This window comes from Botryllus schlosseri, chromosome 13 (assembly GCF_051294905.1).
Source record: "Botryllus schlosseri isolate E-star chromosome 13, Bs_hap1, whole genome shotgun sequence".
NCBI classification, from domain to species: Eukaryota; Metazoa; Chordata; class Ascidiacea; order Stolidobranchia; family Styelidae; genus Botryllus; species Botryllus schlosseri.
The window spans coordinates 24,332,501-24,346,950 of record NC_137248.1 but is presented as its reverse complement, the minus strand read 5'-3'; the positions used below and the strand labels follow the sequence as shown (position 1 = coordinate 24,346,950).

At 40.8% G+C, this 14,450-nt stretch overlaps 1 protein-coding gene across 1 annotated transcript; it reads left to right on the top strand.

Moving 5' to 3' along the window:
• Nucleotides 1-6,201: 6,201 nt before the first annotated feature.
• On the top strand, nt 6,202-13,425 carry LOC145453955 (uncharacterized). Its single transcript, XM_080331919.1, has 3 exons — nt 6,202-6,811; nt 8,715-8,830; nt 11,494-13,425. Exons 1-3 carry the CDS (start codon nt 6,268-6,270, stop codon nt 11,824-11,826), a joined length of 993 nt encoding a protein of 330 aa, XP_080188045.1. The 5' UTR covers nt 6,202-6,267; the 3' UTR covers nt 11,827-13,425.
• Nucleotides 13,426-14,450: the final 1,025 nt, after the last annotated feature.

Sequence of the window (14,450 nt, the reverse complement as noted above, 5' to 3'; positions counted from 1 at the left end):
CCTGTTCGTCATATTTCAGGTTTGTTCCGAAGTTCATCTGAAGGATTGTTTGGACATTGGATGCTTGGATTTTTTTGCCCGTCGTACTTTCCCAAGTTTCTTTAATTATTTTCAGTACTTGGCTGGTAGAGTCGCAATCAATAAAAAGGTGTTTGTGCGTCTCTATTCTTGTTCGGCATATCTCACAATCTCTTGTCCTTACGGCTAACCTGGCTTCAAGCCTTTCATTGGTTGGTAAAAGTTCATGTGCCACCTCCCAGTTTATTTTCCTTTGGTTTTGTGTCAGAGTTCTATGCTGTATATTTTCCCAATTGTATCCTTTCATTTCCAAGATCTCGCGTTTGAGTTGTCTCTCCATCGTATTTTGGTATACATCCTTTTTTTCTTTCTCTCTTGGTCCCCTGTTGTGATTCCTAATTCTTTCATTGTATTTTTGATTTGGTCCCAGTGGGGCAATGGCTGTAACAGGGTTGTAACGAAGTCACATGGTTCCGAGTCACGAGTCAATCTTACTTTTGCGGTTTTGACTCCAGTCAAGTCGAGTCACTTTCCATTCAGCACCGAGTCGAGTCCGAGTCCAAGTCACCGTTTAAAGGGTCAAGTCCTAGTCATAGTGTTATGACTCGAGTCCGAGTCCAAGTCACAGTATTGAAGTCATGTTCAACTTATGTTTTCAATCATGCTTGGTTGATATCGAATTCATTGCTTGCCAAACATGCATATTTTGTCTCTATCAGAGTCTTGGCATATGTATATAGGCTAAAGGCAGATAGCCGACTGTTCCTGGCCTCATTTACCTATGCTACAGAGAGACGTGACAGGCCGCCAATATAATAACTTTGCTATTCTTAGAACTTTAAATCAAATATCTGTCTTGTCAGTCTGATACATCACAAATACAGGCATTCAGTTTTTATTACGAGCACATCGACGACAGCTCACAAATAGCTTATAGAGAACCAACGAATTCACGTTTACATACTATCTGATGGAGAACCAACGAATTCCCGTTTAGATACCAGCTGATGGAGTATCAACAGATGCATGTTTATGTAGAGGTACAGTTATTCTTTCACATGATCAGGTGGTTGACTAAAAAATGGTCAACTTTCTTGCTTAGCTCGCGAAATAGCCGCCGGAGCGTTACTTCAGTGCTGATTTACTGCATCTTAGTCGAATTTGCCCTACATTTACCAAAAATAAGGAGGCTACTTCTGGAAATTGCTAGATTGCCTAAAAGAACTTAAATTTGGCTCGATTCCAACTAGTGGAAAGCAATGCTATGAGAAAATATTTTGGATTAATTACAAATAGAGACTTTCGAATTTTACCAGCTACCCCATGATATTGTTACATTGTGTAAAAATACGATTCGTAGCAAATTTGGCTCAATTCCTACTAGACCAGTGGTTCCCAACCTTTTTTGACACGCGCCCCCCTTGGAGATGGTCAAAAAAATCGCGCCCCCCTGACCCCCCTTGCATTTATCATCATGTCAATAAGCACATCATCTAATACAGAGGTGGGCAACGTTTTTGATAATCACGGCCGCATTTCGATTGCTTATGTAGCGTAAGGCCGCATTCCAGGGCATAGCCGCAATGAACGATCTGGACGCAAAATTCCTATGGTAAACTGTCCATATTCATTCCCGGTGAACTCCGGGCTATTCTACTTTTCACAATGGCCTATTGTACGCACCGAAATCGCGAGTGGCCATTTTATGAATAGTTGCCGGGAAGTGCATATTGTCGCGCGGTGCGCGAAAATTTTTCAGGGCCGCGAACGAATTGTTATTTCTTGCCAATTCCCATTCCGGCTCAGATTAAGAAGGGCGCTGTTGCATTAAAATCGAAAAATGAAGTCTTGTTGAATTGCGCGGAGGGTGAAGGAAATTTCGAGATTAATTAAAATCTCTCGAAAATGCGGGAGTGAATTCGTAATTGCAATTTGCATGTCTACGGCCGCCAACACATACTAATTGAATTAGGCGTCGACGGCCGCTCAAATTCCCTTCTACGGCCGCAGGCTGCCCATCCCTGATCTAATAGTATACATAAGGTATATCTTACGCCAATTTTGAATCTGCATTCCAGTTGTTGAGTCTTTTATTACATTGCTGACAAATTTCTCCCACCTTGTTCAATGTTTTTTGTTGCTTGTACTTACTACCAGCATCATGTTCAATGTTTTTTTTGTTATTTTCAAACAAGACATCCACTAATTAATTTCCAGGTAGGTCACCATGAGACTAATCCTGATGCTGGTAGTGAGTACAGAGAGCAAGGCTTCGTTCTGTCCTGCCAAGCTAAATTTGATCAGTTTTGGAAATTAATTAAATTGTGTTGATTTATAGCCTAATTGAGGGCGAAACCGGGCAACCTATGTTGCATCCAAGTCTGTCTTAGGCAGTGCAGTTCGCAAGCTACTAACAAGAGCTGCCCGGCGCGACAAGCTTTAGGCTACTGTCAAAGCTATGAAGCAATAAATGACTTACACGTGGGAATTGCTCTCTATATCTCCAAAGAATTTCAAAAATTTGCTCAAATGAAGTTGAAATCAGACTATACTCCATTGAGCGCGGTTGCTAGAGTTTGTGTTTTGCAAGCTTTCTTGAATATGGAATAAATTTCATCTTCATTAATCGTCTTCTCACAATGGATGTGAAACACATGTTTAGACACGTAGAATTTATACTGACTTTGTCAATTTCTCGCGCCCCCCCTATACTGACTTCGTCAATTTCTCGCGCCCCCCCTGAGAGCCTCCCGGGCCCCCCAGGTTGAGAACCCCTGTACTAGACGAAGCGAAGGTATAAGAGTGGAATATTTTGGATATGAAAAAATAGTCGGCTTACCACTAGTATGTAATTATATTATATGAAAGAATTTCTCACTGAAAATACTCCATTTATTTTCAAATCCAAAATTTTCTCCTCTCATATCATTGATTCTACTTTTTAAAATTAAGCCAGATTCAGTGTTCTCTTTATGCTACACACCAATTTTATCTGGTTGCCACCTAGTAGAATAAAAAAGAAGTTATTTTTGAACAGCTCTATTGTAAAAACATCACACAACATTAGCCATTCATTATTACTCACGTGCACAACGCACATACCTAACAAACCGTCAAATGGACGGAGGGTATTGTATGTTTTCACAGACAGCAGATCAAATCAATGAAGACTTCAAAAATACTAAAGTGGAAATGAGATCCTCGGATATGTTAAAGCGGCATGGCATGGTGCACTATAGATGCAGGAATTGACAAGCATTTTTGAACCACACTGAAGAGCACTGGATACTCATTCTTTCTAGTCGCCAAAAAATGCAAAGAATCATCGCCTTCAAATCTACACATGAACTCATCAATCTCTTCCAAGTAGGCCTACTTGACCATACGAGTCATTTCGTTGGCTGTAATTGAACTTTGCTTCGATTGTTTGCTTGTATAATTGAAAAGTCTTGAGTACTTTGATTGCGTAGGATCTATTACCTCTTTATCACTGGATGATTTTGTGCAATGCATTGCTACTATGTACTATTGTCTGTTGTTTTTCCGGCGGCCATAGCTGATATTAGACGAGTGCAACGAAAGCAGTGGTGACAGATAGCGATGTAGGCAGGATTCGTCAGATGCGTTGATCTAACCATTAGGATACGCAAATTTCTTCATCTTCAAGTCATATAAAATAAGCCGAGTCAATGACTTGAGTCGAGTCATGCGTAATGACTCGAGTACATGTCGAGTCAATCCAAATATTGACTCGAGTCGAGTCATTTTCCCATTTCAAGAAAATGACTCGAGTCAAGTCGAGTCACAAAAAAATCGTGACTCGAGTCTGACTCGAGTCATTACAACCCTGGGCTGTAAGGTATGGGGTCTAGTGTTCTGCATTTGGGTTTTCTTAAAACTTTCCAGAGTGAAGACGAGCTGATGATCTACTCTTTTTCTCCATTCGTCATTTATTTCTTCCCCTTCTTCCCTAATGTAGGCGATTGCCGGTTTAATGAAGGTGAGGTCTAGCAGTCGAGGAATGTCCACGAGACCTAGCCCTCCCAGCTCCTTCCGTAGGACTAGTTTTTGGTATACTATGCTTCTTTCCAGCCCAAAGAGAAAGTATACTAGTTTCCTTTTCAGTTTGGCCGCAAGGTCTCTGGGTATCTTCGAGGTTATAGCTTGATAGGTGAAGATTGGCAAGATTTTGGATCTTATAGCTTCTATTTTTTCATTTCTCGGCAGATGCATGGCTTCTACGTCTTTCATGATCTCTTTTGGATTTTTCATCGCTACATTCCATTGTTTTCTGGGTTGCTTCTCATTTTTGTTTATCGTATTTCCTAGGATGGTTATTTCTTGTTCCCATCTGAAGTTGGCATTGGTACCACGATGTCTTGAGGTCTCAAAGTTTATGCCACTTGTTTTCTCTTCATTAATTATTAGCGCGCTGGCTTTTCCAATTTTTTATGAGTTTCATTACCTTACCGGTATCTCACACATCACCTAACGTTTTTGTTACGTCATCCGCATATGATGGGGCTACTATTGGGGCGTTGCAGCCTGTCAACCTAGTTCCTTTTGTGAGGTGGTTTAGCCCTTGTAGGAGGGACTCCGTCGTGATGGTAAAGAGATATATGGATATAGGGTCCCCCTGCTTGTTTCCCGATCTAATTTCCATGCTTTCCGCCACCTTTCCACATATTGAGATCTTGGCTTCTCCCTGCATGTATATCTTATTCAGGTATCCACTTGATAAGGTCTGTTTGTAACGCAGATTCGCAGCATTGCCAAAGCTGATTACTGATTTGATCTGCCGGCATATTAGTGCCCCTTGAAATAATTCCCATTTGCGAAGGAATACATGACAATCCTCAGCAGTCGTATCTCGAGACATTAGATGACGGTATGAACCATAACCATACACTGATAATATATCGATTCTTTTTCCGTCTCTAGTGTTAATATCCGGATTAAAAAATATTCGGATTATGGCCGATCATGTATTGCCCCTGCCGTTTACATTGTTCTAATTAAACTTCGGCAATGCATTGATGTTTGCTAATCGGGATCCAGTGCAGAAATAATCCGAGTGCATGATAATTCAAACAAACAAACAGAAAGTCGTTTTCATGCAGTAGACTAGAAATTTAGAATCCTCGTCTGATTGGGCTCCGGTACTCGGGAAAATTTGAGTCCGGATCGCCCATCGTGTTATGGAAAAACTTACCGGATTCTAGCCCGGTCATCATTCAATTCCTCAGCCTGTCTGTACATCTCAAGTAGGAGCATTACGAGCAGCGCCTGTTCCGGCACATTCTTTTTAATTGTGGGACTTTGTGGTTATAAGCAGGTCCACCTGCCCCCTCCCCCCATTGATGGATCCTCCGTCAGGTTCCGCTGTTTACGTACCTTCGAGACATTTTGTCATGGTCCGCCTGGTGGGTCGAGCACTTAGCACTTTCGTTCGGTCCGTCGTTTAGGGTTGTATTTTAACAGGATTTTGCAGCCGTTACACCAGCCGGACTTGCAGAGTCAGAAATTTGAGAATTTTCTCATTTGAGACATTGAAGGCGTCGTTGGATCGTACTTTCAAAGTATGGTTTGCAGATGCAAAAGTGCGTTTGTACGTTATCTACTTGAGGTAGGAGGCTACCTACTTTTGCCTAATTGCACTACAATTGATTATACTGTACCTGTACAATAAAATAGGTGTATGGTGTTACCGACAAGATAGCGTAATGGTTAAGCGTCCGGCTACTTGATCGGTAGGTCGTGGGTTCGATTCCCGGCCGGGTCAGACCAAAGACCTGATTAGTAACACTGGTATCCATGGCTTCCCTGCTTGGCGCTCATGCATTACTGGGATAGCATGGAGGGGTGGTGCATGACTTAGAAAGCCGTAAAGGCTATATCTGCACTTCCTTATCCGGCGGCATATGCACATCATGCACTCATGGTATGCATATGCGCAGATCGTGTGTATGTGTATCATGAGTAGGTGTATATGCCGCAAAAACATCAAGGACAAAAATAAACTACGTCCTTTCCTTTCCTTCCTTGTGATGTAGGACTTGCATTCTTTGTGGACTCTTAAAAGGTCCATATTTGAACTTTCAACAAAATTTGTACTGTTGTGATGCCATGATAAGTGATCTGATACCCGGATACTCGACCCAAAGGCTAGAACCGAACCGCTCTGCTGCTTGATTTTGATCAGCCCTACTGACGGGACGTTAAACCTGTGTTCTTGAAATATTTGCAGATATGTTATCTTTCGGTAGATCGTTGTGCCGTTGCCAAACGGCGTTTCAACAAACTAAAGTAAATATAGACAAATATAACTGCAATTCAGTACTGGCTCGATACTCTTCCAAAACAACGAGTGGTCCACACGCATCAAAACCAGAAAACATCAAATCGGAAAATGATGGCAAGGAAAATGAATCCTTCGCTACGATAAATCCAACAAACGTTGAGTTGAAATCTCACAAGGTGAATAAGAAATTGCGAAAGACTAGCGATCATATTGTTCAAGACGTAGCCAATGCGCTACATCATGACAAAAAAGATGCAGAACGTCGATGGGAAACTTATAAAGATTTAACAGAAAGATTGGAAAAGCTGAAGGTCCGTGGTTCAACGAAAAACAATCACGAAAAGGGATATTCCAGATCTAGGTTTGCAAAGAAGGAGGGCACTCGAGTGATGAAAAAAATGGATTACTCCGAAGTCGAGTGGTGCGAGCGTATTTTGAGAGACGGAAAAGAACGGGTTGGAATCTTCAAGATAAGTTCGGATGATCGCAAAAGTAATTATTGATTATTATAAATCAATTTAGTGAACCTTGGTCAATTGTAGACGGTATATTAGTCTCAAACCTCTGGGGTATCATTTGCAGTAGAATAAGTCTTCAGATCACACTTGTGCAGACTACTGGATTTTCAAAATGCGCAACTAGCAGTACTGAACTAGAACGGTTGCCAGTAAATTCGGCCACCAGTAAATTCGGCTGGTAAATTCGGCCGCCGGTCACTTCGGCCCTCGGTAAATTCGGTCCTTATCTATTTTGCATTATAAATGCATTTAATACGAATTATTATTCTCAAATAGGGATATTATTGATGGATATTAGGGTTGGGGCGATGGGTATTAGGATTGGGAGGAGGAGAAATTAGGGTTACGGCTAAGGGTTAGGGCAGGGGTGGCCAACCTTTTCAGCCAAAGGGCCACATTCGATTGACGAACTATTGCGCGGGCCACTAGCCGCGCCTAGCGCGAAATATTTTCGAAGTTCATAGGTCAATAATATTGTCACTTGACTATAATGCGTGCCTGCTGTATATCGCTGGGCTCAGTTTGCAAGGACTGGACTATTTGGCGCCTGGACATGTCGATATCGAAAGCTTCGACCGACATGCGTCAATCATTTTGTGCCTAGGTTTCATAGTGGACGGTTTTTCTGCGAGCGCAAACACAAGGTTGCATATGTTGAATGACACTTTGTCTCGTAATCGTGAATATAGTTCGACTCAATCTGATACATTAGGAGTTCTTTCATTTTCACAAATGGGTTACAATATTACAAGCAAGAAATCGAGTGACAACATATTGCGCGAAGCGTGTAGGAAATTTTTTGCTTATGATAAATCTATCGCAAATCATTCTGCTTTATTCTGCTTCATTCTGCATGGAAACTGATATTTTAGTCTTCACATCTCAAGTGATGCAGCCAGACTTATCAAATTTTTGGTTGACCTTGCAAGTTCACAATCTGTGCAATCCATTTTTGATAACGTTACTAATTTCGGAAATTACTTCGCGGGCCACTCAAAACCTTCGAGAGTTGGGTTGGCCGGCCCTGGGTTAGGGTATTCCAAGATTAGTGTTGGGGAGACGGGTATTAGGGTTGGGAGGGGGGAGATTAGGGTTAGAGTTACGGTTGGGGTCACCCTCCTCCTACCCTAATATTCCCCTACCGAATCCTAATACTCCTCTCCCAACCTACAGTTACAATAACATTACCGAACCCTAATCCTAACCGTAACCCTAACCCCTAGCATCGTCTCGTCACGTGATCTAATCATGCCGTGACTGCGTGATTTACGCATGCCCTGACCTCCAAATCACTTGATAATAATATAATTATGTAATTAATTCGGATAAATAGTTGGTAATACATTTTTATACAAAATTCTCCGAGGGTCGAATTTACCGGGTAAATTCGGCCCCGTGAATATCCGCGCTATCTCCCGCGATTACGCGATCCACGCATACCCTGACCTCCAAATCACTTGATAATAGTATAATTATGTAATTAATTCATGTTAACGGTTGGTAATACATTTTAATACAATATTCTAGAAGGGCCGAATTTACCGATGTCACAGCCGACTTTACCGGCCGAATTTACTGGCAACCGTTAGAACTACTATTCTACTAACTATTCAAAACTCACAACTATAACTAGCTATAATGACTTTTAAACTCAGCAACTTAATATAACACAACTCACTAGATTCAATTCCGAAGAAACTCAATGAATTTCTATTTTATCGGATATCTATATATAATTTTCTTGTTCTCGTGTTTGAAAAACCTTCAGTTATTGCATCCGTGGGGTGCTATCCTGCGTACCTTGTTAGAAAATTACTACCATCTCCTGCTACCTGAATGGGTTTAGTGGGTTTCGTAATTGCATATCTTGAATTTAGGTGTTGTTGAAGAAGATCATTATGCCGACTACAAGACAGCCTTGGATTGGTGGGACGAATTCAAGGAAGAGGATGCTAGCGTAAGCAATTTGCAGGCACCAAGCAATCAATATATGGTGAGTACTTTGCCTTTAAGATGGGGTGTAAATGATTTGACGCGACTTGAGTTGATCTGTCACATTTGCTGCTGAGTTGTGACTCCTTTAGGTTTGAGCACAACCCAGTCAAGAACAATAGAAATAAATCCCTCAACTTGAAAAGCCGTGAGAAATCAGTATATAACTAATGAGATATATGTACGTGCATGTTTAGATAGGGTAGACCTGCTCAACTTCATATTAATTTCAATTTCTTTGAAGCAATTTTGCTATCACCAGATTGTGTAAGGGTCAGAAGTGGTCAAAGTCGTAAACATTGATACTCCAGTGGAAGTAGAAGTAGGTACCGCCGATTCGCCGAACACTTTTACTGAATCACACGTAAATGAAGCCATTTGCAAGACCTGTAATGAAAATAATCTATATTCCTGTTGCTGTAATACGGGTTATTTTAGGCAGACAATTTTAAGACGATTTCGCTCATAAAATTGATACAAACTCATCCCATAACTACTTTCTACTTTCCACAACCCAAACTGTAAAAAGCAAATAGTTTTGCCAAATAAACTATTCAACTGAAATTGGAAGTAGTCCAAAAACATGACCACTGAGTAAGTAATGCAAGTAGGTAAACTTACTTGAGTACTTCTTACCGACTACGTCTGGTATCCTGGCCAGCCGATACCGTTTATAATAGGGGTCACCAACTCGAAACAGGTTGCGGGCCACTTTTCAAATTTCGCAGCTCACAAGAATGCAATATCGAGGCGGTTTAGCAACCATGTTTTCAAATCTTTACTGCGGTACAACGCTGTGCTCTCTAACATGGGCGTCGGGCATAGTCTAAGTCACAATAAAAGAAGTATTATTTGATTAAAGAAATACAAACCCAACATAAAATATTGTGATCATCAATTTTGTGTTCAACTATGAGCGCTTTTTTGGGACTAAGGAATAAATATTGGGGCTAGCGAGACACGGTACTAGCTGAAAGACTATCTCCTCACAAAGCTAGATCTTGTGCGGAAGCCCCAAGCCATTTTTTAAGCGTCTCGCTCTTGGCTATGTCTCTGGGCTATTGCACGTCAACGCAATATGTTCAGTCCATTCATATCAGCCGATTCTCTCTCGATTGAATGTTGTCGCCATTGCCGAAACTATTTCAGCTAGTGAGGGATGGTGATGTTGGGCATAGGACAATAGCTTATTTTGAAACTGGATCAATTTCAGCTTTACTTGGCATTCTCATGGAATTTTAGAACTGATCGCGGGCCACGTGTTGGAGACCCCTGGATTATACTGACCTTAGCCATTGATAACCCTTGATGCTGGCAACGTGGAAATAAAATGTAGAGAATTTACCAATAAGCAGGGAACTGTGGGCTATCCTAAAATATGATATGGAATTTGTGATAAATTCTAATATTGAAGTTTGAAATACATATTTCGAGCAGTCGTAGTCTGACAAAAACCAACCTTTGTAGCCAAAGGGCCATATGGGGCTTTTTGAACCATGTCGCGTCCCACTAAAAGGTTGATAGCCATTATTTAGTTGTCAGATAAGCGAGCCGGATTAGGCAATGTTCAATGATTATCCAGATTAGGTAACTCATCGTACTACGCACTAAACAATCATTGTGCACGGAGCGCACAGGTTCTAGGTTGGCACGGAAATATTTCAAAGTTAATTCGATTACTATTCTCAGTACTTGCATATATTGCGGGTCGCATTTGTACCGCGGGGCTTAGATTGCAAGGAAAGAATTATTTGGCACCTGGACATATCAATAATGAAGGTTTTGGCCAACACGCAATAATCATTTTGGACCACGGTTTCTTAACCGACATTCATTCCGAAGCTCACTTGTGAAGTCACATGTTGCCCGACATTTTATATACCGTATCTTGGTATGTGATGGCTGGCGCCGATATGCCGATCCCGCGGGCTTCACTTCATTTCCGTAAATGAGGTGTATTTTTTCATTGGTATTTTTCGGGAAGTGTAGGCTACTAAAAGCAACGAGATTTAACGGCACTAAATTGTGCAGAGGGCGGAGAAAAATTTTAAGATTAATAAATCTCCTGCAAAATACTCTACTTGATGAAAAATCAAAAAACATTTATGGAATATGCAGGGAGGGCATGGCTCTTTTCACCTCCACTAGCTTGAGCAATGTGCTGAAATAGCTTTATTAGTCATCAACATTCCAAATTTTTGGGATTATCCTTGATCGGTGAATGATCCCAGAATTATCATCGAAAAACTTGAATAACTCCGCTTCTACAGCATGGAATTGATTCAAATTTGTTTTGCATCGTTTTTGAAGACAGCCCAACAATTTCATGGGGTTGGAAGGGAAATTTGAAAAAAAAAAATTTTGCATTTTTTGGCAAATTCAAAATTTTCAAACTGTGCGAAACCCGCGAATATTGGTTGGAATGAATTCAAATTTGGCATGCGTCATTTTTTAAGGCAACCTAACGATTTAATCAAGTAGCCAGCAAGATTCAGGAAAAAAGGTTATTTTTGAACAGTCCTAATGTACACCTATGGACTCCGCAAATTTTTTTTGATGATATAGCTCATTTCAAAAAGTATCAGGCGAGCCACGAATTGACCACCCCTACTCCAGTATTTTTTATTACGATGCAGCAATGAACATTAGTAATTTTATTACCAGGAAATGTTGAGCTGGTCAAAGCAAGGACGCCTGCCGTCTTTTCCGATCGACAACGAAGAAGGCATAGAGGAAGAACGAGACGTGCCATTTTACAAACACGTATTTCTTGACGAACTGCTCGAAGACGGTTTTCCTAAAAGCGGACCGATTCGAAAATTCATGGAGGCGGTCACAGTCGGCTTGTCCTCGAATCCGTATTTAACCTTGAAGGAGAAGGAAGATCACGTGCGATGGTTCAGAGATTACTTCAACGAGAAGAGAGAGACACTTATTACGCTGGGCGCTGTTACGAGCGGCGATCAATTTCCGTCGGAACCAGAGATAGGAAAATAAACCCATTACGATTATGGATTGTCAAAACCTCGAGTCTCTGAGGGGTTCGATTCTGAGTCGCTATTAGGCATCGAGTCGACTATTCGCGAAACACTCATTATAATGTCACGAACGTATGAATGATTGGAAAGTTCAAATATGTACCTTTTATGCGACCACAAAGAATGTAATGCCAGTTCGACATCACATGAAAGATTTTGGTATTTTTCGACCACACCAATTTCATCGCCCTTTATGACAATAATGGTGTGGGTTGATGACGACTTATCAGATATGTCGTTTCCGCAAACGTGCGTGGCTTTGTCCTACATATTTCGTATGCTGCCTACCGGCCAATCAATGCTTCCATGGTAGAAAGTACTATCACAACTACAATTCCCGTTGACAAAGTAACTATTAAAAGGCAAGGAGCGTATCATTTCAGTACTAGAAAAAGCACCTCTCACTACTCGACTCGAATCATTAGATGATTTGATAGAATGATTTTTAAGAGTAATAAAAACATACCCCTTCACATCAAGAGTACTATTCTATCAACGCCTTGGTGTTCGCTTTTTTAAAAATCCGCCAACCTAATTCACGCCAATAGGAGTTTCATGCCGGCGATATCATATTTGGTGATACGATTGTTGAGTAGTGTTCTGTCCAATATTCTTCTAGTTGCTGACGATTGCCCCTGACGAATGTCGGCCAATAGTATCCGGGTTTATTTCAATATGAAAATAGTATATTCAATTGGAAATATAGTTTCAGTACCGAATATCTTGGTTAGCCGTATCTCAGCATTGAAAAGTATGTCGGACAAAGCTCCTAGTATGCCTTGGCACATCATTTCTGTCAAGTAGGACCCATCATCGCATCGTTCACTAAACGTCAAGAAATAGTCGTGGTCCAAAAATACGAAACAAAATGTCTGATGTATAACTGGCATCATTTCTTGTATGGTCGTGAATAAAAGTGACATATTTCAACTGTTATAGTTATTGTTACTGTTATGAAGTCATAGTAGTTCATGCTCGACTCGGAATCATATCATCCACGTACTCGATTTTGCCCCAATCGCGGAGTCCATAGACGTCAAATGACTAAACACCCCGTAAACTGTGGTCATAATATTGTGGGTTTCTAATGAACTTGACTAGACAACGGAATGATTCTTACAATTTGACCAGAAGATATGAGTGGAGCCCAACGATTAGCCGATAATATTGAGTCGATATCACACCTTGTACGGAATATCGCTGTCGACCATAAGAGGTGAAAAACATCGGCCATCTTACTGACGTTACAGCACAATAGGAGGGAGTCCGAAAACTACAAGCCACAGCTGCTATACTGGAAATATTGATGCATTTCTTCTAGCTTACAGGTGTCCAGACGTTTATCTCATGCCCGAGTATAGCAATGGCTGTAAAGCCGCACAAATAAAAGCGGTGAAGTTATGGAAATGCACCTTACGCTACAGATGCCATAGCTTTTGAATATCGTCTGAATACATCATGGTAATCGGTAAGGTGCTGCATGATTTTATGCCATCATTGCTGTCGTCTGTTTGTTTTGTATTTTAGTTGGATAGAAAAATACAGACTTTCTCTCTCATGCCGGGATCAGTTTGATGACCGCAAATGGACAGACAGTGTTCCTGTGACTTGTTTTGCAAATGCAAAAGTATTCTAGGCCTAGTTGAAGCTAAATAACTGAAGCAGAAGTAGCTTGAATTAAACTCGCTTAGTGAAGTTGTGTAAATGTAGGAGAAATCTAAATGGGTGGAATTACTTCTTTTCTGACCACATCTCCGTGTGTTGTGTCCGATTGATCTTTGCTAACAGTGAGTAACATAATTAATATGATATGTTTCCATCGTTTTGGAAAATTCACTGGTCAAGGCGAAACAAAACAAGAATGAACAATTGTTTGCACAGGAATATTCAAACGACCATTTATTTTGGTGCCCGTAGAAAGTTATGTCAAACTCCAGATGTGACCAAAGAGGTCAGCGTTGCTACTCGACTAATAGTCACGTCGTTATTTTCTACTCTTTTACAAGAAGTGGCAATTTCAAATATATGTCAAAACGACCCTACTGCGACTCCCAGAAGCAATCAGTACTCCGTCGCCAACGATATCTCTAGCACAGATTGTTCTCAATTATCCTTGAAAGCTGAATAGATGCATAGAAAAGGAAATCCCGCTGTTCAAGAAACGAGCGCAGTGTCTGAATTATTTATAAACCTATATAGCAGTGCTTTTCAACCTTTTTGAGCACCATCCGCTTCTTTTTTGCAAAATTAATCTCATCCGCACAAATCTACCGAAAACTGTTATGCAAAAAGACAATATTTGTTTAAATGTGCAACAAGTAATCGACAGGTTTAGGCCATCAAGTGTCTCATTGGATAGACAACTCTTTCCCTCGTTTTGATTTCAACTGTAGTTTTCACTGAAACGCGTTCTGTCAAATAAGTCTTGGTTTTTGTACAATAACTTCGAGTGCCTGGATACCCAGGTCTTTGTAAGAACCATCCCGCACTCCTATCCATAGACAGACAGACAGATTCTTTATTCGTACGATGGTTGTTCACACAAATATGTAAAAAAGACAAACACAGCGATATGACCACATC